Below are 24131 nucleotides of genomic sequence, written 5' to 3' on the forward strand. Positions count from 1 at the left end.
CCAGAGGGGCTGCTGTATGGTTCAATAGAAAAGTACAATATAGGGGGCTGTTTGGGCTGGTGGGGGGCTATTTGGGCCTCTGTGTACTTGGAATGGCAGGGCCTATTTTGACTCCCAGTCCAGGACTGCTGCCAGGTATAGGGGCCCTATAAAGCCCAACATTCATATAGAAGTTAAATAAACATTAGTAAAGCAGGTCAACTTCTAGACATTTTGGGTGCCTGAAAAATTAGCTGTGGGCCCATTAATATCTAGCTACACCACTGTATTTGCCATGTCTTCCCCTTTAGCGACATTCTTTTTTACCTCTCTAGGTTTGCAGAGTTGCAGTCGTACAGCTCCTTTAAGTTTAAGCCTATAGAAGATGCCCATTGTGATATCATCATAGAGAAGCCGACCTACTTCATGAAACTGGATGCAGGTGAGCAAATATTGTATATTATTCCTGTCTTTTGCCATAAACACCGTGTACTGTAGGCGCATGAGTAAATATTTCTTATCTCAGTCACTTGGCATCACAATTTTCTGCCCTTACTGTGTCCATATAGTCACGATGTGTGTTTCTTTCATGGGTATGTTTGTCATCAATGAGTTCATGCCGATAAACCTTCTGCTACATTGTTTCATCTGCCTGTGACATAGATTGCCCCCTTATCCTCTTAAAAAATAAGACCCCAAACTTAGGGGTGTGTCCACTATTGCTGGGGCCACTGTTTCCTACTTTGCTGGGGCCACTGTTTCCTACTTTGCTGGGCCACTGCTTCCTACTTTGCTGGGGCCACTGTTTCATACTTTGCTGGGCCACTGTTTCCTACTTTGCTGAGGCCACTGTTTCATACTTTGCTGGGCCACTGTTTCCTACTTTGCTGGGGCCACTGTGTTGGAATTAAAGCAAATGACTGAGATTGCAGGATAACTAGATATCACGTGGAACACTGATGAGATGAATCTGGAAGTAAATAACATGCCAGTAACTGTGCTGTGTTTGTGCACTTACAGGTGTGAATATGTATCACCACTTCTGTGATTTTGTCAATCTTTATATCACCCAGCACGTCAACAATTCTTTCAGCACTGACATCAACATTGTTATGTGGACCACAGTAAGTATATATATATATGTGTGTGTGTGTGTGGATACAGTCTAGTTCTACTCATGACTTCTTATATCCAGACTGAAGCAGCCGGTAACTATGGAGTCAGCCCCCAGTGAATACAGTAGCCACCTGAGGCCAGTAGCACCATTTGCAATGGCTACCGGCAGTCTCTGTAGCATCAGCTGTCTCTCTTTCATAGTCCACTCACATCTTGTAATGTATAAGGCTAATAGCATGGGATGACTTGTCCAGCAGAAAAATTTGCTCAACTGAAGTTTGTTGCAGATTAAATAACATTACGAGTGATGACAGGAGTACAGGAGTGCTTTGTCTCAGCGCTGCTCTTTTTTACTGGATGACAATGGCAGAATTTCCCAGAATGCAGTCTCTTTAAACCAGCCTGCCTATCAGTTGCTACGTAATGAGCTAAGCACAAGAAAGCATTGAGATATTCTTAGTGGAATGGCTGCTTCTCGTCCAATCTAAAGCTGTTATAGTAAGAATCTCATAGTTAATCGCTGTATTAAGCAGTTTCCAGGGAGAAAAAACAACCAAGTGCAGGCAGTTTAGCTTAGTATAGAGGGTTACTGTGTTTACTCTGTCAACTATTGTAATATTATATACACTATTATAATATAATTATAATATAACACCGGGTGGCTGTATGCTGAATGGGCTGCCGGGGCTGTGGAGTCGATACATAAATCCTTCTACTCCAAACTCCAGTTTATGGTACCTCCTACTCCAGAAACCCAAAATCACTTAGACTCCACAAGTTTTTGAGAGATAGATAGATAGAGAGAGAGAGAGAGAGAGAGAGAGAGAGAGAAATATAGAGAATAGATAGAGAGATAAATAGATAGGAAGGTAGATAGATAGATAGATAGATAGATAGATAGATAGATAGATAGATAGATAGATAGATAGATAGATGATAGAGAGAAAGAGAGAGAGATAGATAAATAAATAAATAGATAACTGAGAGAGAGAGAGATAGATGGAAGGGATGCACAGAATCCACTATTTTGGATTTGTCCGAGCCCCCGAAAAATTAGTGAAACTCTGAAAAAGTACATGAAACGGCGTAAAATGCATTGAAATCAATGGGCGTCAAAATTGTTTTATGCGCGTCAATTTTTTCTCACTTCAAATGCATTAAAGTCAATGGGCGTCAAAATAAAATTCTTAGCGAGAATTTTGTCTTGGAGACTTTTTTTGTGCAAATGCATTAAAGTTAGTGGGCGTCAAAAAAATGTTTCCGCACTAAATTTTTACACTAGCAACTTTTTTGCCGCAGCAAATTTTTTCGCAGCAAATTTTTGACGCAGTTTCACAGAAAAAAATCGCATGTGGTGAAATCCATGCCTGGCAAATAAATTCGTTCATCACTATTCATGGGTCTTATGTATTATATGTGTGTGTGTTTGTTTAAATGCACCATTGATTCTACATGAAAGTTTAAAGGGATATGGTCATAATGAATCTGTTAATATTGCTGCTCCAGCAGAATTCTGCCCTGAAATCCATTTCTCAAAAGAGCAAACAGATTTTTTTATATTCAATTTTGAAATCTGACATGGGGCTATACATATTGTCAATTTCCCAGCTGCCCCAAGTCATGTGACTTGTGCTCTGATAAACTTCAATCACTCTTTACTGCTGTACTGCAAGTTGGAGTGATATCACCCCATCCCTTTTTCCCCCCAGCAGCCAAACAAAATAACAATGGGAAGGTAACCAGATAACAGCTCCCTAACACAAGATAACAGCTGCCTGGCAGATCTAAGAACAACACTCAATAGTAAAATCCAGGTCCCACTGAGACACATTCAGTTACATTGAGAAGGAAAAACAGCAGCCTGCCAGAAAGCATTTCTCTCCTAAAGTGCAGGCACAAGTCACATGACCAGGGGCAGCTGGGAAATTGACAAAATGTCTAGCCCCATGTCAGATTTCAAAATTGAATATAAAAAAATCAGTTTGCTCTTTTGAGAAATGGATTTCAGTGCAGAATTCTGCTGGAGTAGCACTATTAACTGATGCGTTTTGAAAAAAACATGTTTTCCGATGACAGGATCCCTTTAAGTGGGACACTTTGATTGTTAGGTGTATTATTTGTTAGTTAGTTAGTTGTATAAGTTGTAGCTGTAAGGTAGAAGCAATTTGCAACAAGTGAAGCAGATCTATATATATATGATATATTTGGCATTTTTAGGTTTCTGGTCAAACAGCAATCTGGCCACATATGGGAATGGTGGGAGAATATGAATAATGACGCATTTTTTTATCGTGAGAACAGGAAGCAGCATCTCCTGTTTGTGACTCAGTTATCGAAACAGGTTGGTCACATGCCAAGTGGCTCTGGGAACAGATTCTGTGACCCTTTTTATCAGGATTCCCTGCACCTTCACCTAAAAATACAGGGTTATTTTAGTAACAGTCTCCCAGGCTCACCTGCCCTCTCCCTGTCTGTTTCTCGGCTCCCTAAGAACTTGTGGTCTCTCTGCTCCCAGGGACATTGCAAAGTATAATGTGCCCCTTTGGAACTGTATTGTACTGAGGAGGCAGGAGTATTAAAGGAGAACTGAACCCTAAAGATGAACATGGCTAAAAATGGCATATTTTATATAGTGAACTTATTGCACGAGGCTAAAGTTTCATCTTGTCAATAGCAGCAATGATCCAGGACTTCAAACTTGTCACAGGGGGTCACCATCTTGGAAAGTGTCTGTGACACTCACATGCTCAGTGGGCTCTGATTGGCTGTTGAGAAGCTAAGCTTAGGGCTCGTCACTAATTATCCAGCAGAAAATGAGCTTCCCCTGTAATATAAGCTGATGCTACAGGTTTGCTGATTATTAAATTCTGATGCTAATTGCACTGGTTTCTGTGCTGCCATGTAGTAATTATCAGTATTAATGACTAATCAGCCTTATATTGTGACATTTCTATTCTATGTGTACTGTATATTGTGAGTGGGTCCCTAAGCTCAGTAAGTGACAGCAGCACAGAGCATTCTGATGCTGATTGCACTGGATTCTGTGCTGCCATGTAATAATTATTAGGGATGCACCGAATCCAGGATTCGGTTTGGGATTCGGCCTTTTTCAGCAGGATTCGGATTCGGCCGAATCCTTCTGCCCAGCCGAACCGAATCCTAGTTTGCATATGCAAATTAGGGGCAGGGAGGGAAATCGTGTGACTTTTTGTCACAAAACAAGGAAGTAAAAATGTTTTTCCCATTCCCACCCCTAATTAGTATATGCAAATTAGGGTCCGGATTCGGTTCGGTATTCGGCGGAATCTTTCATGAAGGATTCGGGGGTTCCAAAATAGTGGATTCGGTGCATCCCTAGTAATTATGTGTATTAATTACTAATCAGCCTTATATTGTGACATTTGTATTCTATGTGTACTGTATATTGTGAGTGGGTCCCTAAGCTCAGTAAGTGACAGCAGCACAGAGCATGTGCAGTGAATCAGCAGAAAAGAAGATGGGGAGCTACTGGGGCATCTTTGGAGACACAGATCTTTACTGCTAAAGGGCTGTGGTTGCCTTGGGCTGGTACAGAAGCACAAAACATAATGTACAACATTTCTAGCTACTTCTTTAGTTAGGCTTTAGTTCTCCTTTAACATAGGATGCCTAACGCTTATCTGGTTAGGCTTTTGGGGCTTCCAGATCACTTATCTGTTATAGTCATTTTGCCTATTTGCCATTCTAGGGTAGAATGTCCAGATTTTTAAATCATAAATAGAGAATATTTCCCCGTGGAGATTAAAGAACAGGTGGACTGCGAGTCGCTGGCTGGGAGTTTTATTTTTATACAACTGGGGCAGGGGCTTTGTATCACAAGACAATGTTCTTTATGTGTCTAATACATCAGTGGGACTGGGGCCGGGTGCTGCTGGGTGCTGGCGTGTCCCATCTGGCAGGATGTGTAAGAATTAGGAATCTTATCTCACTTTCACAGTCGCACTAATTTAGGATTTCCTCCCCCCCTTCTCTGTTTATTTTTATCCAAACCAACGTCACAGTGATATTCCACTGGCTGTATATATACAGTACAATCACTCTGTTCATGTAGGCGGGGGACGTAATAAGAAATTCTGGTTTTCTGTTCTAATTTTGCATTCTAGTACAGGTATGGGATCTGTTATCCAGAAACCTATTATCCAGCTCAGAATTACGGGCAGGCCGTCTCCCATAGACTCCATTTTATCCAAATAATGCAAAATTTTAAAAATGATTTCCTTTTTCTGTGTAATAATAAAACAGTAGCTTGTACTTGATCCCAACTAAGATATAATTATTCCTTATTGGAAGCAAAACCAGCCTATTGGGTTTATTTAATGTTTGCCTGATTTTCTAGTAGTCTTAAGGTATGAAGATCCAAATTACAGAGAGATCCCTTATTAGGAAAACCCAAGGTCCCGAGCATTTTGGATAACAGGTCCCATACCTGTATGACCCTCTTACTTGGGGCTCAGAAGTGCTATACAGGTATGAGATCCGTTATCCGGAAACCCATTATCCAAAAAGCTCAGAATTATGGAAAGGCTGTCTCCCATTGACTCCAGTCAATAACAGTAGCTTGTACTTGATCCCAACTAAGATATAATTAATCCTTATTGGAGGCAAAACCAGCCTATTGGGTTTATTTAATGTTTACATGATTTTCTAGTAGACTTAAGGTATGAAGATCCAAATTAAGGAAAGATCCATTATCTGAAAATCCCCAGATCCCAAGCATTCTGGATAACAGGTCTCATACTTATACTGGTATAGGACCTGTTATCCAAAATGCTCGGGACCTGGGGTTTTCTAGATAACGGATCTGTAATTTGGATCATCATATCCCAAGTCTACTAGAAAATCAAGTAAACATTAAATAAACCTAATAGGCTGGTTTTGTCTCCAATAAGGATTAATTATGTTTTAAGGTGGCCATACACGGGCCGATAAAAGCTGCCGATGGGATGAAAAATCCCGACGTATCGCAGACGCATCTATTCGTTGATGTGGTCCCGCGATCCGACCGCTCATTACTATTCATTAGGATCCGATCGTTGGGCCCTAGGGCCCACGATCGGATCAGCCTGATATTGCCCACCTCAAGGTGGGCATATCGGGGAGAGATACGCTCGTTTGGCGACATCGCGGATGGCTCCGTGTATGGCCACCTTTAGTTGGGATCAAGTACAAGCTATTGTTTTATTATTACAGAGAAAAAGTAAATCTTTTTTTAAAAAATTGGATTACTGTATTTGATTACAATGGAGTCTATGGGAGACAGGCTTTAAATAATTCGGAGCTTTCAGGATAACGGGTTCCCAGGGTTCATTTTTTGAGCGGATTATTGGAGGGTCAGCATGTACCATTTTATACGATGTTAACTTTTTTTTTGAATTTTATATTTAGTAGCTTCTGGGATATTGTTTTTGGCTAAATTTTTGTGGTGCCTTTGGTATGACAAGACCTTGGAGCTTCGGTTGCCCTGTGTGGACTGGCAAATTGGATTCCCCCTAAACTATTTGATATTGTTTTAATGTATGGAGATACACATTACAGAAAGATCCGTTATCCGGAAAACCCCAGGTCCCGAGCATTTTGGATAACAGGTCCCAAACCTGTACTATGTATATGTACCTAGAAAATTGGCAGCTCTACCTAGAGTACTACCCCAACTAGAATTTACCAACCTCTACATCCCTACCAGACATTCTTCTTTGGACTTGTTCTGGAGAGGAAGGAAGTTCTGGAGAGGAAGGAGGTACTATTGGGAAAATCAGATATTCTCAGTATCAGACTGGCGTTTCTGGGCCCCCACCCCATCTGCAAGCTCCAGCTCCTGGCGGAATCCCACTTGGCCCACCATGTTTTTCCCCGTTGTCCTACTGGCCCAGTCCCGCCCTCATATATTTTTTTATGAAACAAATGCCAATTCCAGTGTTTCTCTGGCCAAAAGTAGAATGTAAGGCATGAGAGGGAGACGTTGTCTTTGGTTAATTAGTATTCACTGGTCCCCCAGATTCTGGGTAATGTCTGTAATTCTTTCTTTCTGTGCAGAGTGTGTATGGATATGGTGATCTGTTCAGCGACACGTGGAAGGCTTTCACAGACTATGAAATCACTCATCTGAAAGCCTATGATAATAAAAGGGTAAGTAGCACCAGACAATCTCCATCATTGGTGGAGGGGGGACATGGAGATGGGGGATCTCAGAGGAACAGTTGGGTAGGTGCCTCGTTACTGCTTCAGATAGGCTTGGGGTGGAAGCCCCTATACAAGAACTTCATGTTGTATTTGCCCTAAAACAGCAGAGGAAATGCAAAGTTTCAGCCAAAAATAAATATATAAATGCCTTACGTTTTGCCCTTGAGCCTTTAAAGCGGTTGTTCAACGTTGAGTTAACTATCAGTATGATGTAGAGAGTGAAATTGGTTTTAGTTTTTTATTATTTAAGGTTTTTGAGTTATTTAGCTTTTTATTCAGCAGCTCTCCAGTTTGCAATTTCAGCAGTCTGGTTGCTAGGGTCCAAATTCCCCTAGCAACCATGCACCGATTAGAATAAGAGACTGGAAAATGAATAGGAGAGTACCTTAGTAGAAAGATGAGAAATAAAAAAAAAAATAACAATAAATGTGTAGCCTTACAGAGCATTTGTTTTTAGATGGGGTCAGCGACGCCCATTTGAAAGCTGGAAAGAGTCAGAAGAAAAAGGCAAATAATTATAATTGCTTAGAATTGACCATTCTATTTCATACTAAAAGTTTACTTAAAGGTGAACCGCCCCTTTAAAGGGGTAGTTAGCTTTTCGTTTGAGAAAGTTCAGAATTTCATCAGTTCTTATCATAATGAACCTGGCTACCAGGTTGCTGGGCGTCGCTGACCCCAGAGAGATGCAGGATTAAATGCAAACAATTAAAATTAGATAAAGAAAATCAACTTCAAAATGAGTGTCTGCTGCACGGCAGTTGAGTGTGTTCCTGGGCCAATAGTTGACTCCATACTGTTCAAGCCCCGTCTCCTAATGAACAGTCTGAACATGTTGGTGCCCCCAAGACCCCTGGATTTTTATGTTGGAAAAGCTGCTGTTGATTTGTCTCTGTGTATTTCAGGTGTGCTTTAAAGACGCAGTGTTTGCATTGCTCCCCCGGATGAGATACGGTCTGTTCTACAACACTCCGTTGGTAAGATGCTTCTTTCAGTCTATTGTCTTAGATATAGGTCTTTCTATAAGGTTTAGTTTTCTGTTCGTTTCCCCTTAAAGGAGAACTAAACCCTAAAAATAAATATGGCTAAAGATACCATATTTTATATAGTGAACTTATTGCACGAGGCTAAAGTTTGAGCTTGTCAATAGCAGCAATGATCCAGGACTTCAAACTTGTCACAGGGGGTCACCATCTTGGAAAGTGTCTGTGACAACTCACATGCTCAGTGGGCTCTGATTGGCTGTTGAGAAGCTAAGCTTAGGGCTCGTCACTAATTATCCAGCAGAAAATGAGCTTCCCTGGCTGTAATATAAGCTGATGCTACAGGTTTGTTGATTATTAAATTCTGATGCTAATTGCACTGGTTTCTGTGCTGCCATGTAGTAATTATCTGTATTAATTACTAATCAGCCTTATATAGTGACATTTCTATTCTATGTGTACTGTATATTGTGAGTGGGTCCCTAAGCTCAGTAAGTGACAGCAGCACAGAGCATGTGCAGTGAATCAGCAGAAAAGAAGATGGGGAGCTACTGGGGCATCTTTGGAGACACAGATCTTTACTGCTAAAAGGCTGTGGTTGCCTTGGGCTGGTACAGAAAAACAAAACATCATGTACAACATTTCTAGTTACTTCTTTAGTTAGGCTTTAGTTCTCCTTTAAACAGTACAGAATTCGAGCAGAACCTGTTACTACCCTTAACATTTTGTTTCCAAAAATGTCCATTTACAGTGTAACTCACTGACAGCTGCCACATGGCTTGCCTCTGCCAAGACAAACAGACAGACCGTTCTCTGTAAGCAGCCGGAGCAACGGCACCTCTAGTGGTCACAAGTAGATGGTCGAGGTTTTTGGGGTCGGTAGAAAATGTGAGCCTTTAATGGTTTACCTTTAAAGGGGTTGTTCCTCTTTAAATTAACTGTTAGTATGATGTAGAGAGTGATATTCTGAGACAATTTGCAATTGGTTTTCATTTTTTATTATTCACAGTTTTTGAGTTATTTTGCTTTTTATGCAGCAGCTCTTTAGTTTGCATTTTCCCTAACAACCATGCACAGATTTGAGTGGAAGATGCCTGAATAGAATGATGAGTAATTAAAAAGTAGCAATTACAATACATGTGTAGCCTTACAGAGCATTTGTTTTTAGATGGGGGTTAGTGACCCCCAATTGAAAGCTGGAAAGAGTCAGAAGAAAAAGGGAAATAACTCAAAAACTATAAAATATAAATAATGAAGACCAACTGCAAAGTTACTAGGAACTGAGCATTCTAGGAACCACCCCTTTAAGTTAACTTTATACAATGGCTTATTCTAAGCAACTTTTGTGGTCACTGACCCCATCTAAAAACAAATGCTCTGTAAGGCTACAAATGTATTGTTATTGCTACTTTTTATTACTCATCTTCTTAATCAGGCCTCCCCTATTCATATTCCAGTCTCTTATTCATATCAAAGCATGGTTGCTATGGTAATTTGGAACCTAGCAACCAGATTGCGGAAATTGCAAACCGGAGAGTTGCAGAATAAAAAGCTAAATAACTCAAATAATAAAAATTTATTCAGGGAGAAATTTACTAAGCTGCGAAAATTCGCCAGCGACGGCTTCGCACCCATCACTACACTTCCCCAACGCTAATTTACTAAAATGCGAATTTTCGATAGCGTTACGTCGGCAATCAAAGCGAAGATGCGCTAGCGTTCAATTATGCCTAGCGCAACTTCGTTAGAGGTCTTCGATCAGGCTAATTTGCATACGGCGGGAAATTATAAAGTGGAATGGACGTATAAGTTGCAGCAAATACATTAAATTACACAAGTCCAGGGACCCTTTATAAATAAAATAGAGTTGTTATATTGCCCTACACATGAGCCCACTGTATAGTTTATGTGCCATATGTTAGGAAATGGAGGGGGGAACCCTGTGAGAAAAGGAAAAGACGCCAGCGTTTTTTGGGACTTAGAAGCTTTTGCACTAAAAATTGAAGAAGATCTATACACTCCAATGCACTGTGGCTGGTCTGAGCTGGTGAAGGCAAGTCTGGTGAAAGAGGGAACGTACAGTAAAATCCACATCTTAGTGAATTTGCGGAGTTGCGTCCATTTGCCAGAGCAAAAATTCGCCTGGAGTTAGAGTGCAAAGCAACGCTAGCGTCTATCTCCTTCGCTGGCGAAGTGACGACTGCGCCCTTTAGTAAATCGGCGAAGTAACGAAATGACGTCACGCTGGCGAATCATTGCCGGCGTTAGTCACTTAACCCTTTAGTAAATGTGCCCCTCAGAATATCACTCTCTACATCAAACTAAAAGTTAATTTAAAGGCAAACAACCCCTTTAAGCAGTAAATGTGGAATCTTCTTATTCCAGATATCACACTGTCACGGAAGCGGATTATTCCGAGCGTTTTCTCAGCATGTGCTGCATCGACTGAATATTACCCAGCACCCGGCAACGGTAGGGCACGGGGTGTAACATGCATGTGACATGTATGGGCTGCAGTTCATCGAATATGTTGCTCTGGGGAATCCGTTCTCCGCACTTTGTTTCATGATAAGGAGTCTGTAGCTCCTCTGTGTCTGTGTGGGTTTCCCTATTAATTTCACCTTCATTTATAATATAGGAGGCAAAGATCCGTGTCACCATACTTGTACGCAGCACCGAGTTTCGGAAAATCCTGAACCTGGATGAGGTATTCCTATATGTATCCTTGTTAACTCCTTATTTAGGGACTGGCTGAGGTTGCTCACAAACCCTGTGTGTGTGTATATACAGTTATAGGATCCATTATCTGGAAACCCATTATCCAGAAAGCTCCGAATTACGCAAAGACCGCCTTCCGTAGACTCCATTATAATCAAATAATCCAAATTTTTAAAAATGATTTCCTTTTTCTGTGTAATAATAAACCTTGAACCTTGTACTTGATCCCAACTAAGATATAATTAATCCTTATTGGAGGCAAAACCAGCCTATTGGGTTTATTTAATGTTTACATGATTTTCTAGTAGACTTTAAGTATGAAGATCCAAATTATGGAAAGATCCATTATACCCGGAAAACCCCAGGTCCCGAGCATTCAGGATAACAAGTTCCGTACCTGTATATAAATATAATACTTAAGAGCCATGAATATCTTGTAGATTATATGCTTATAAACCATGCTTAGTGATGTCATTTCTGTCACATGACTTGTGTATTATAATTAATAAAGTACCCCCTGTTGCAAAATATAAGGATATTAGAAGTCACCTTAGAGTTCCATGACCTGTGTAACAACATTTGCCTTCGGCTTCGTGTTTTTATATGGTCACGGAACTCCTCTGTGACTTATAATACTGTATCCTTATATTTTACAAAAGGGGGTACTTTATTCACTACATATCTGTATGTATGCTTATTTTTTTATATGCCACCATGTTTTGGTAACAACGGCTTCTCAGTGCTGTCCTTTCCATTCCTAGCTGGTTCAAGCGCTGGAGGCGGTGCCCACGTTTCAGGTGAAAGTGGTAGATTACAAGTACAGGTAAGGAGAATTGTTTGTAATCCAAAGATTTTGCCCTCCCTTTGGATAGGGCAGGGTTGGACTAGGCTGGCGGGACACCGGGGAAAAAACCCTGTGGGCCCCACTGCCCCAGATTTGCTCCCACCTGCAGGCCCGGATTTGTGGTGAGGCCGCAAAGGCCCAGGCCTAGGGCGCGGATATTTCAGGGGCGGCATGCCGCCCAGCTGCATTCTTAAGAGCACTGGGGACTTAACGCTCCCCAGTGCTTCTGTGCCGGAGAGTGCCGAAGTCAGCGCTAGGACCGTGCAGGCAGGGGCGGCGGCGCAGGGACCATGCAGCCTCACGGCGCCACTTCGTCAAATCCGGCCCTGCCCACCTGCCTGTCAATTTCTCCCCGCTCTGACTGATAAAAGAAAGGCATGCACTGGTCGGTTGGGGTGGAGGTGGGTTCCGAGTAGGGATCCCCTGAATTTTGGATTCGGCCGTACCACCGAATCCTTCAACAAAGATTTGTTTTGTGCACATGCAAATCAGGGCTGGACAAGGGAAAACATTGTTTACTCCCTGCCCCTAATTTGCATATACAAATTAGGATTCGGTTCGGCCGGGCAGAAGGATTCGGCCGAATCCTGGATTCGATGCATCCCTAGTTCTGAGAGGCTTCTGAAGGGCGGCCCTGAAGTTGGGGGGGAGTCGGAGGCCCCGGAGCTGGTGTGTGTGGGCTTCTGATAAGGCAGCCCAGGACCCCCCCAGTCCGACACTGGATAGGGGAAGTGGGTATTAGGGTGTGTATTCAGGGGTGTTTTGAGGCCACAGAATTTAGCTCCACGGCACAGCCTAAAATAACTGGTCATGCCCAACCATATGGCTCTTTACCCACAGGAGAGGGGCAGTGAATGTATGAGCGTAAGCTTAATACCCATATGGCTAAAAGAGTTCAGAGCCTTTTAACATCAACTGGTTATGCCACATGGCCACCAAATAAATAAGCAGAGGGGCAACAAACAAAGGACCCTGGTTCTGTTGGGCCCCATGACCCAGCCCATGACTCTCCATAGAAATATAACCGTATCCACATTGAAAATCCTTTGGTAATTACATAATGTGTACGGTGACCCAGGGTGTCCAAATTTTGTACAGTATGAACTACTAAAACGCATTAGAGGACTTAACCCCCCAGGCAACTGTAATATCATCCTCTTACAATGTAAAAATAAAATACAGTTTATTAATCCATATCATAATACACCAGCCCAATTAAAAACACCCATAAAAATAATGGGCACTGCAGATTTAGTTTCCGTAGTGGAAACATATGGGATTAAAGGACCAGTAACATCAAATTTTTTATAAAATTCGTCAGTATAGAACGGAAAAAAAACCCACAAAGACAAATTAAACTTTTAAATCGCAATAATAACTACAGAAACTTACACAAACTCCGCTTGCGCTCCTCTTCAGAAAAGGCAACAGGGTGACCATCCATTGTGCGGCACTCGATTTCTCCTCCCTGGCTATCTCCTATAAGGAAGGCAAGTCAAATCGAGCATCGCACAATGGATCGCTGGATCACTTTTTTTGAAGAGGAGCGCAAGTGGAGTTTCTGTAAGTTATTTCTCGGGAAGGATATTGGAAATATCGTAAGTACATGGACGCATTTATTATTTCAACAAACATTATATAGGGGCCCCTCAAACTAAATCTGCAGTGCCCATTATTTTTATGGGTTTGGGTGTTTTTAATTGTGCTGGTGTATTATGATATGGATTAATAAACTGTATTTTATTAAGTGGATGATATTACAGTTGCCTGGGGGGATGAGTCCTCTAATGTGTTCTGGTTGTTCATACTCCATAGAAACAGCAACCGTTAAAGCTTCTTTCACCATTAATGTCTATGAAGATTGCACCTGGTGATGCAAGTAGTATGGCAGCTCCCCATCACAAATAAAAACATATGTAGAGGACTGTTATTTTTTTTCAAGTCCATTCTGGTACCTAATACACTATTATATTTTTATTTATAATGTATCATACTGGGTCGCACATACCTCACCTGCTTCTCATTTCCCTGCAGAGTCCTGGGGTTCCTGGAGCAGCTGTCAATCACACACAACTCTGACATATTCATAGGAATGCACGGAGCCGGACTCACCCACCTGCTCTTCCTTCCGGACTGGGCTGTTGTCTTTGAGCTGTAGGTGCCGTTTTACTTCCGTGCAAACTCTTTCATTTCTGTTTGTACTGCCGACCCAACCCACAGGTTCTGATACCTGTGCCTAGGCTTGCGCTTTATTCATTACTATAAAGATGCAAACTGGCTCACATTTACAGGTGACTACTATCCCGATACTCAGTGTTAATATTGACGGCAAACTCGCTCACACTTACAGATGACTACTATCCCGATACTCAGTGTTGATATTGACAGCAAACTGCCTTACATTTACAGGTGACTACTATCCTGATACTCAGTGTTAATATTGACAGCAAACTGGCTCACACTTACAGGTGACTACTATCCCGATACTCAGTGTTAAGATTGACGGCAAACTGGCTCACACTTTCAGGTGACTACTATCTAGATACTCTGTGTTAATATTGACTGCAAACTGGCTCACACTTTCAGGTGACTACTATCTAGATACTCAGTTTTAATATGGACAGCAAACAGGCTCACACTTACAGGTGACTACTATCCCAATACTCAGTGTTAATATTGACTGCAAACTGACTCACACTTGCAGGTGACTACTATCCCAATACTCAGTGTTAATATTGACTGCAAACTGACTCACACTTACAGGTGACTACTATCCCAATACTCAGTGTTAATATTGACTACAAACTGGCTCACACTTACAGGTGACTACTATCCCAATACTCAGTGTTAATATTGACTGCAAACTGACTCACACTTGCAGGTGACTACTATCTAGATACTCAGTGTTAATATGGACAGCAAACAGGCTCACACTTACAGGTGACTACTATCCCAATACTCAGTGTTAATATTGACAGCAATTTGGGGGCCATGGGGCAGACGGCATCGTTATGTACTTTATTTGTTAAAAGGAGCCTTTATGTAGTGACATCAGCAACATGTTACACAGAATAGTAACTAATAAAGTACAATTAGGAGTGTATGGAGCATGCGGAAGGTTTGCAGCAAATGTGAGACTCCCAGGGTCTCCGAATTCATTAGACACGGCAGAAAGTTATTTTCCCCCAGTGAATCCCCCCCTGGGGAACATTATGTACTTACCCAGCATTCCTGTTTTAGCTCTGGAGCAGTTGCCTTAACATGGACTGACATTTTGTTCAGTGAGCAGATCAACACACTTCTATGCAAACTGTTTGGGTGACATTTTTAGAATGGAATTTGCTGTAAAAACAGAGGGTTTTGGTTCCCATGACGCAGATGTGCTTTCTGTCATACAGTCAATATTTTACTGTGCCTTATGTGATTTAGGAGAGAATCTGTTTGGGGCCATTTAAAAGGCAGCTGTACCCTAACGTTTTCCTGCTGAATTGTGCTTAGTACAGGGAATACCTATGCTGCCATAGTTTTATGGTATATCTCTGTACAGACTATGAGCAAACTTAGGGGGCTGTTCCTGCTGAATTGTGCTTAGTACAGGGGAATACGTATGCTGCCATAGTTTTATTTGATATCTCTGTACAGACTATGAGCAAACTTAGGGGACTGTTCCTGCTGAATTGTGCTTAGTACAGGGGAATACGTATGCTGCCATAGTTTTATGGGATCTCTCTGTACAGACTATGAGCAAACTTAGGGGACTGTTCCTGCTGAATTGTGCTTAGTACAGGGAATACCTATGCTGCCATAGTTTTATGGGATCTCTCTGTACAGGCTATGAGCAAACTTAGGGGACTGTTCCTGCTGAATTGTGCTTAGTACAGGGAATACCTATGCTGCCATAGTTTTATTTGATACCTCTGTACAGACTATGAGCAAACTTAGGGGACTGTTCCTGCTGAATTGTGCTTAGTACAGGGGAATACCTATGCTGCCATAGTTTTATTTGATATATCTGTATAGACTATGAGTAAACTTAGGGACTGTTCCTGCTGAATTGTGCTTAGTACAGGGAATACCTATGCTGCCATAGTTTTATTTGATATATCTGTATAGACTATGAGTAAACTTAGGGACTGTTCCTGCTGAATTGTGCTTAGTACAGGGAATACCTATGCTGCCATAGTTTTATTTGATATCTCTGTACAGACTATGAGCAAACTTAGGGGACTGTTCCTGCTGAATTGTGCTTAGTACAGGGGAATACCTATACTGCCATAGTTTTATGGTATCTGTCTGTACAGACTATGAGTAAACTTAGGGGACTGTTCCTGCTGAATTGTGCTTAGTACAGGGAATACCTATGCTGCCATAGTTTTATGGGATCTCTCTGTACAGACTATGAGCAAACTTAGGGGGCTGTTCCTGCTGAATTGTGCTTATTACAGGGAATACCTATGCTGCCATAGTTTAATGGGATCTCTCTGTACAGACTATGAGCAAATTTAGGGGGCTGAAGGGGATTATAACGTAGTAGGAAACCTGGGAGACTTGGGGCTACTAAATCATTCGAATGAGTTGGGTAAATAACACCTTCATATAAGCTAAGGTGGATATTACCATTAGACAGAGGCCAATCGAGCCTTAAAGGAACAGTTCAGTATAAAAATAAAAACTTAGTAAATAGATAGGCTGTGCAAAATAAAAAATGTATTTAATATAGTTAGTTAGCCAAAAATGTAATGTATAAAGGCTGGAGTGACTGGATGTGTAACATAATAGCCAGAACACTACTTCCTGCTTTTCAGCTCTCTAACTCCGAGTTAGTCAGTGACTATAAGGGGGGCCACATGGGACATAACTGTTCAGTGAGTTTGCAATTGATCCTCAGCATTCAGCTCAGATTCAAAAGCAATAGTTATGGCCCATGTGCCCCCCTCAAGTCACTGATTGGTTACTGCCTGGTAACCAATCAGTGGAAACCAAGAGAGCTGAAAAGCAGGAAGTAGTGTTCTGGCTATTATGTTACACATCCAGTCACTCCAGCCTTTATACATTACATTTTGGGAAATTCCAGCCTCACCATTAACTCTTGGGTTTATAGCACATATGAAGAGCTACTGAGTTTTTACTGCCCCCCCACGTCCCAATTAATTTAATGGAGAATGGAAATACTTGTCTAAGCCAAATGCCACAATTTTATTAACAGTCAAAGTATCTCCCTGACTCACAATAAGTTGATTAGGGTTCTGTCAGCCTCTGATATAAAATCTTTGCCTTCGTTACTTTGTTGTGTCGTTAGTAACACAGGGTTGTAAATGCTTTTTTTTAATCTCTCGTCGCTGTCATTGTGACGTCATAACGAACCTGTTTATATCAGAGGATAACTGGCTTCCTCTTCCTTCATACAAATTGGCATGGTGTAAATATAATATTATATTCATATATATCAAAAATAACTTTTTATTTATGGTCCCTGAAACATAGGGTGCAGAATTGGCTCAACACTCGTCTGCCCAGAAATAATTTTTTGGACTGAACGTGAAGTTTTTTTTTTTTAAAACAAATACTCAACAGGTTTATTTTGTCATAAATTGTTCCTAGGTACAACTGTGAGGATGTGCGTTGTTATTTAGACTTGGCGAGACTGCGCGGGATCCAATACATGACGTGGGAGAAGGGAGATAAAGTATTTCCTCAAGACAAGGTAATATTCCCCTTTTTAGAGTTTACTATATAACACTTTAATATCTGTAATATAAGCACCAACACATCACATATATTCAACTACATAGGCACCATCTCTCCCTACTATGGGGGTTTTCTAATAAAAGGCACTATGTAAATACCATGTATTTATATAGTGCCAACATATTGCGTAGCGCTGTAAAATAAATGTGTTTATACAACTAAATCACATGAATTATATGCATAGAACATATGGAGTTACATACATCGCAATCAATACCGGTACAAAAGGTGAGGAAGGCCCTATGCAGAAAGAGCTTACACTCTAAAGGGAAGGGAGTAATACACAAGGTGTGGGAGTGGGCAAGATTGAATTAAGTGGGTGAGAAATGTGGTATTGTATGTGGTGTTGCGTTTGGTAGTTAAGCAGAGTGAGGGTAGGCTTCTCGAAAGAAGTGCGTTTTAAGAGATTTCTTGAAAGCAGAAAGGTTGGGAGAAAGTGGGACAGACCGTGGAAGAGTGTTCCAGAGGAGGGGTATAGCCCTTGCAAAGTCTTGAAAACGAGCATGTGAGGGGGTAATGAGAGAAGAGTTGAGTAGCAGGTCAGTAGAGGAGTGTAGTAAGCAGTTGGGTGAGTATATAGAGATGAGTTCAGAGATGTAGGGTGGGGCAGAGTTATGAAGTGCTTTGAATGTCTGGGTCATTAATTTGAATTTGATTCTGAAAGGTAACGGAAGCCAGTGCAGGGATTGACAGAATGGAGAGGCAGAGGAGGAGCGGTTGCTGAGGTGTATGAGCCTCGCAGCAGTGTTCATTATGGACTGGAGAGGTGACAGTCTCTGGGGGGGAGACCAATTAAAAGAGAGTTACAGTAGTCTAGACGTGATATGACGAGAGAGTGAATAAGAATTTTGGCATCATCTTGGGTGATAAATGATCATATTTTGGATATGTTCCTTAGGTGGAAGTAACATGATTTAATAAGTGACTGGATATGAGGAGTGAATGACAGGGCAGAATCTAGGATAACCCCAAGGCACCGGGCCTGGGGAGAGGGGGTGATAGTGGAATTGTTAACTATGATGGATACTTCGGGGATGCTACTGGTGTTAGTTGGAGGAAAGAGAACCATTTCAAAGAGGTTTAATTTAAGGTAGCGTTGCGACATCCAAGTAGAGATAGCGGACAGGCAGGAGGAGACGCGAGTTAGGAGTTCTGGGTTGAGATCAGGAAAGGAGAGATAGATCTGAGTATCGTCAGCATAGAGGTGGTAGTGGAAACCATACGAGTTGGTTCATTTCCCGAGGGAGGAAGTATAGAGGGAGAATAAAAAGGGTCCCAGGACAGAGCATTGAGGAACCCCAACAGAAAGAGGTAGGGGAGAAGATGCTCAGCACATAGTATTTACTGGTCACCTGTTTAAAAATAAACATCTAATTGGTTGCTATGGGTTACTGCTCCTGGGCAAATGTAGTGCCTTTTATTACATTTGGGGGTATATCTGCTATCCCACAGTCACACTCCCTTCCCAGAGACTATTATCCACTGTTACTATAAGCACCATCTCTCCCTACTATACCTGCTATCCCACAGTCACACTCCCTTCCCAGAGACTATTATCCACTGTTACTATAAGCACCATCTCTCCCTACTATACCTGCTATCCCACAGTCACACTCCCTTCCCAGAGATTATTATCCACTGTTACTATAGACACCATCTCTCCCTACTATACCTGCTATCCCACAGTCACACTCCCTTCCCAGATACTATTATCCACTGTTACTATAGGCACCATCTCTCCCTACTATACCTGCTATCCCACAGTCACACTCCCTTCCCAGAGACTATTATCCACTGTTAATATAGGCACCATCTCTCCCTACTATACCTGCTATCCCACAGTCACAGTCCCTTCCCAGAGGCTATTATCCACTGTTACTATAGGCACCATCTCTCCCTACTATACCTGCTATCCCACAGTCACACTCCCTTCCCAGAGACTATTATCCACTGTTACTATAAGCACCATCTCTCCCTACTATACCTGCTATCCCACAGTCACACTCCCTTCCCAGAGACTATTATCCACTGTTACTATAAGCACCATCTCTCCCTACTATACCTGCTATCCCACAGTCACACTCCCTTCCCAGAGACTATTATCCACTGTTACTATAGGCACCATCTCTCCCTACTATACCTGCTATCCCACAGTCACACTCCCTTCCCAGAGACTATTATCCACTGTTACTATAAGCACCATCTCTCCCTACTATACCTGCTATCCCACAGTCACACTCCCTTCCCAGAGACTATTATCCCACTGTTACTATAGACACCATCTCTCCCTACTATACCTGCTATCCCACAGTCACACTCCCTTCCCAGAGATTATTATCCACTGTTACTATAGACACCATCTCTCCCTACTATACCTGCTATCCCACAGTCACACTCCCTTCCCAGATACTATTATCCACTGTTACTATAGGCACCATCTCTCCCTACTATACCTGCTATCCCACAGTCACACTCCCTTCCCAGAGATTATTATCCACTGTTACTATAGACACCATCTCTCCCTACTATACCTGCTATCCCACAGTCACACTCCCTTCCCAGATACTATTATCCACTGTTACTATAGGCACCATCTCTCCCTACTATACCTGCTATCCCACAGTCACACTCCCTTCCCAGAGATTATTATCCACTGTTACTATAGACACCATCTCTCCCTACTATACCTGCTATCCCACAGTCACACTCCCTTCCCAGATACTATTATCCACTGTTACTATAGGCACCATCTCTCCTACTATACCTGCTATCCCACAGTCACACTCCCTTCCCAGAGACTATTATCCACTGTTAATATAGGCACCATCTCTCCCTACTATACCTGCTATCCCACAGTCACAGTCCCTTCCCAGAGACTATTATCCACTGTTACTATAGGCACCATCTCTCCCTACTATACCTGCCATCCCACAGTCACACTCCCTTCCCAGAGACTATTATCCACTGTTACTATAGACACCATCTCTCCCTACTATACCTGCTATACCACAGTCACACTCCCTTCCCAGAGACTATTATCCACTGTTACTATAGGCACCATCTCTCCCTACTATACCTGCTATCCACAGTCACACTCCCTTCCCAGAGACTATTATCCCACTGTTACTATAGACACCATCTCTCCCTACTATACCTGCTATACCACAGTCACACTCCCTTCCCAGAGACTATTATCCCACTGTTACTATAGACACCATCTCTCTCTACTATACCTGCTATCTCACAGTCACACTCCCTTCCCAGAGACTATTATCCACTGTTACTATAGACACCATCTCTCCCTACTATACCCGCTATCCCACAGTCACACTCCCTTCCCAGAGACTATTATCCACTGTTACTATAGGCACCATCTCTCCCTACTATACCTGCTATCCCACAGTCACACTCCCTTCCCAGAGACTATTATCCCACTGTTACTATAGACACCATCTCTCCTACTATACCTGCTATCCCACAGTCACACTCCCTTCCCAGAGACTATTATCCACTGTTACTATAGGCACCATCTCTCCCTACTATACCCATTCATTCTGGATTCCTGCTGAGCTTTTACTTCAAATCTGCTGCCTCTTCTTGAACCACCCTCAAAATAGCATTTTACTCCAGGAGAGATGCCTCTTTGTAAGGTACATTTTGCTCCTGAAAATCAGCTTCAGAAACCATTTTCCATAATGAATTTTCATGGAATTGTCCTGTTTTTTATTTTATTGTAAAAACACATTTTATATATATATTATAATAATTTAACATTTCTTTTAAATGGCATGGCGACGCTCCATCCTATAAACAGCGCAACTTCATCTCCTGCTCATACATTGATGGCTGTAGGGAAGTAAAATGAAATTAATTGACCATTAGTTAAAGCTGCCAATAACTCAGTGCCCGTGTCCTGGGCAGAAATAAATCAATAGATCCTGGGGATGGTTAGATGAGAGTTGTCTCTCGCTGGAGAAAGACTTAATTAACTTGCCTCTCAATGAAGCACAAATCCTGCCAAAGCCTCACGCAGCTTGTTATTCTTTTCAATTAAGGGACATCATCCTAATTTGGGAGAGCACCCAAAATTCACCAATTACGCCTTCGATGTAGAGGAATTTCTGCGTCTGGTCCAGCAGGGGGCGACATACGTGTCTCGTCATTCCAAGTGGCCGCTCCGCAGGACTCGAGATGAGCTGTGACTTCCCAGGGGCACAAACCATTGAATGTTCCGTGTCTGGGCGGGTGAGACATCACGGTTTGGTCGATGGAGTTGAACCTGATGATAAAGGTTAATGATGTCATGTTTCTGGCCCATTACCTGTCCTAGGAAGAAGAGATTTGGACTTTTTTTTTTTAAATTCCTGTAAAAAAAGAAAACACAATTGGTTAAGTACTAATTAGTAATTGGTTAAGTACTAATTAGTAATTAGTGCTTCACTTCAGTATGTCATCTCTCCTACAGGTCCTACAGGGTTGTCTTGTAGCCTTTTCATGGATCCCACCTTCTGGTGTTGCTGAAATACAACTCCCAGCACCCATCAAACCTTTAACGGGGGATGCTGTGGGTTCCAGAAATATTAAGGCTTTCTACTTAGGAGCACAGTTTGGCTCTGAAAGGCTCTAGAAAAGGGAATCCCTTCCAGAGAAGAAGCGAGAGAAGAAATGAGAATGGAGAGAGAGAAGGACAAAGAAAAAAAGGGAAGATAATGGAAGAGAAGAGAGATTGGAAGGGGCTACAAGGCAAATGGATAAAATAAAGGGAAAGTAAAAAATAAAATTTGCATGAGACAGGCCCCTATTGCCAGCATTCAGCTATGGAGCAGCTAGAAGGCCCTTATATATTCAGCTTCAATGTCAGGCTGGGTGGGATGCTTTGGACAACAGGGGAAGAGTTTTGGGAAGAGAAGAGATAGAGAGTAGAGTTCCCATCATATGGATGAGCAGCCTGGGACCCACAAGTGAGGTTGGACCCCCATAAGACTCTGGGGCCCCATATGGAGATACGGCAGCTGTGTAGGTTCAGATCCGACCCTCCCATTTACAGTATATCTAATGTCGGAATATGCAGGTTACTGTGTTCATGTCTCTTTTTATAACGCTGGTGTTTGTACAGTTTTTATCCAGTTTCAGCTTCATGACTTTGATACAATTTGTCACTTTTTTAAATATTAAAATGAGATTTTAACTGAAAACAACCTTTTATGTTATTTATGAATTGTTCTTTTTACAGTGAACGGGTGTAATGATGATTTTTTTCGTTGCCAGACCTTTAGCGAGGTTAATGCCTGCTATGATATCAATTTTCATTTATAACAATGAGTGGGAGCTGCCATGTTGCGTCTTGTGGAGCATTTCCAATGGACCCTATTTCGGTGCACACTTGGCTCAGGCAATTATCACTTGGGCAGTTGAGCGTTTCCATGCGGCTGCAGACTTCTCTACAGGGTCAGTGCCATAAACATTATTGTTAATTCCAAGGTAATTTCCAGGGTTTGTCTAAGGGTGGTGACACACGGGGCGATCTAGTTGCTTGCGATAAATCTTCGCTACTGTGGTCGCCAAAAGGCCTTCCCACCGGCAAGAATGTTAATCACCGACGGGATGGCAAAAGTGTTGCTTCGGTTTTATGAAGACGCCCAAAGTATCGTTGTGAGGCAAACGAAGCGATGCTTATGCCATCCCACTGGCGAATTACATTATTGACGGTGGGAAGGCATTTCAGGGAGATTTGCGAAGATTTATCGTAGGTGAATAAATTTACCTGTGTGCCACCACCCTAAGAGCTAGCAATCACTCGGGAGGCAAAAACATTCCCCTAACCAGGGCCACTATCAAGATTTAGAGGGCATATACTACAGGGCCCCAATTATTAGTCTATTGGTCACCTTGGTGGACCTTGTATGCATGGCTCCCATCATGCTGGAACCCCATCTACAATTCACCCAAACCCCTCCTATTCCCCATGAGTCTGCCCTTATCCTGACCCGCAAATACTACTTGGCCTGGTTTTGAATTGCAGTGCCCCCTATACCTCTCTGATGGTAGCCCTGACCCCAGCTTCCGACTAAGGTCTCCTGGGCCCACTGGGGCTGCAATCTGAAGGACCCCCCCTGTTTCCCATCCAGGGACCCTTCTCCCTGCGTCCGTCTCCCCTCTCCCCGCCTCAGCCTGCTTTTTTAAGGGCGTGTAAAGGCAAAAAATAAATAAATAAAATCCGATTTTTTACTTTCTTTAGTGAAAAATAAACCTATCTCCAATATAAAAATGTGTACTGTTTTTGTAAGAAACCTGACTGTATGCAGTGAAATTCTCCCTTCATTTACTGCTGGGGATAGGAATTGTCAGACGGTCCCTAACTGCTCTGCAGGGAAACAATCATACTTATGAACAGCAGGGGGAGCCCCCGCCTTACTTCCCAGCCATGCAGAACTCAAGCAGCTTTGTTTGTTTCCCTGAGCAGTCGGCGACTGTGTAGAGATTTGTATTGGATTTTATTTTTGCCTTTACATCCCCTTTACTGT

General features: G+C 42.2%; 1 protein-coding gene across 3 annotated transcripts in view; it reads left to right on the forward strand.

Annotated features, from left to right (window-relative positions):
- eogt.L (EGF domain-specific O-linked N-acetylglucosamine (GlcNAc) transferase L homeolog) overlaps positions 1–22802 on the forward strand; it is a 39972-nt gene extending 17170 nt beyond the window's left edge. Inside the window, exons 8-18 of one of the 3 annotated variants that reach the window (XR_001935153.2) lie at positions 315–421; positions 1000–1103; positions 7168–7260; positions 8220–8291; positions 10683–10769; positions 10936–11004; positions 11777–11838; positions 13894–14013; positions 17461–17563; positions 21663–21898; positions 22073–22802. Coding sequence is in view for 2 of the 3 variants with exons in the window: in XM_041589267.1 (XP_041445201.1) it covers positions 315–421; positions 1000–1103; positions 7168–7260; positions 8220–8291; positions 10683–10769; positions 10936–11004; positions 11777–11838; positions 13894–14013; positions 17461–17563; positions 21663–21809 (964 nt within the window). In the remaining variant the exon portion in view is untranslated. 3 annotated transcript variants of the gene reach the window in all.
- Positions 22803–24131: the final 1329 nt, after the last annotated feature.

Source organism: Xenopus laevis, chromosome 4L (assembly GCF_017654675.1).
Source record: "Xenopus laevis strain J_2021 chromosome 4L, Xenopus_laevis_v10.1, whole genome shotgun sequence".
Taxonomy (NCBI): domain Eukaryota; kingdom Metazoa; phylum Chordata; class Amphibia; order Anura; family Pipidae; genus Xenopus; species Xenopus laevis.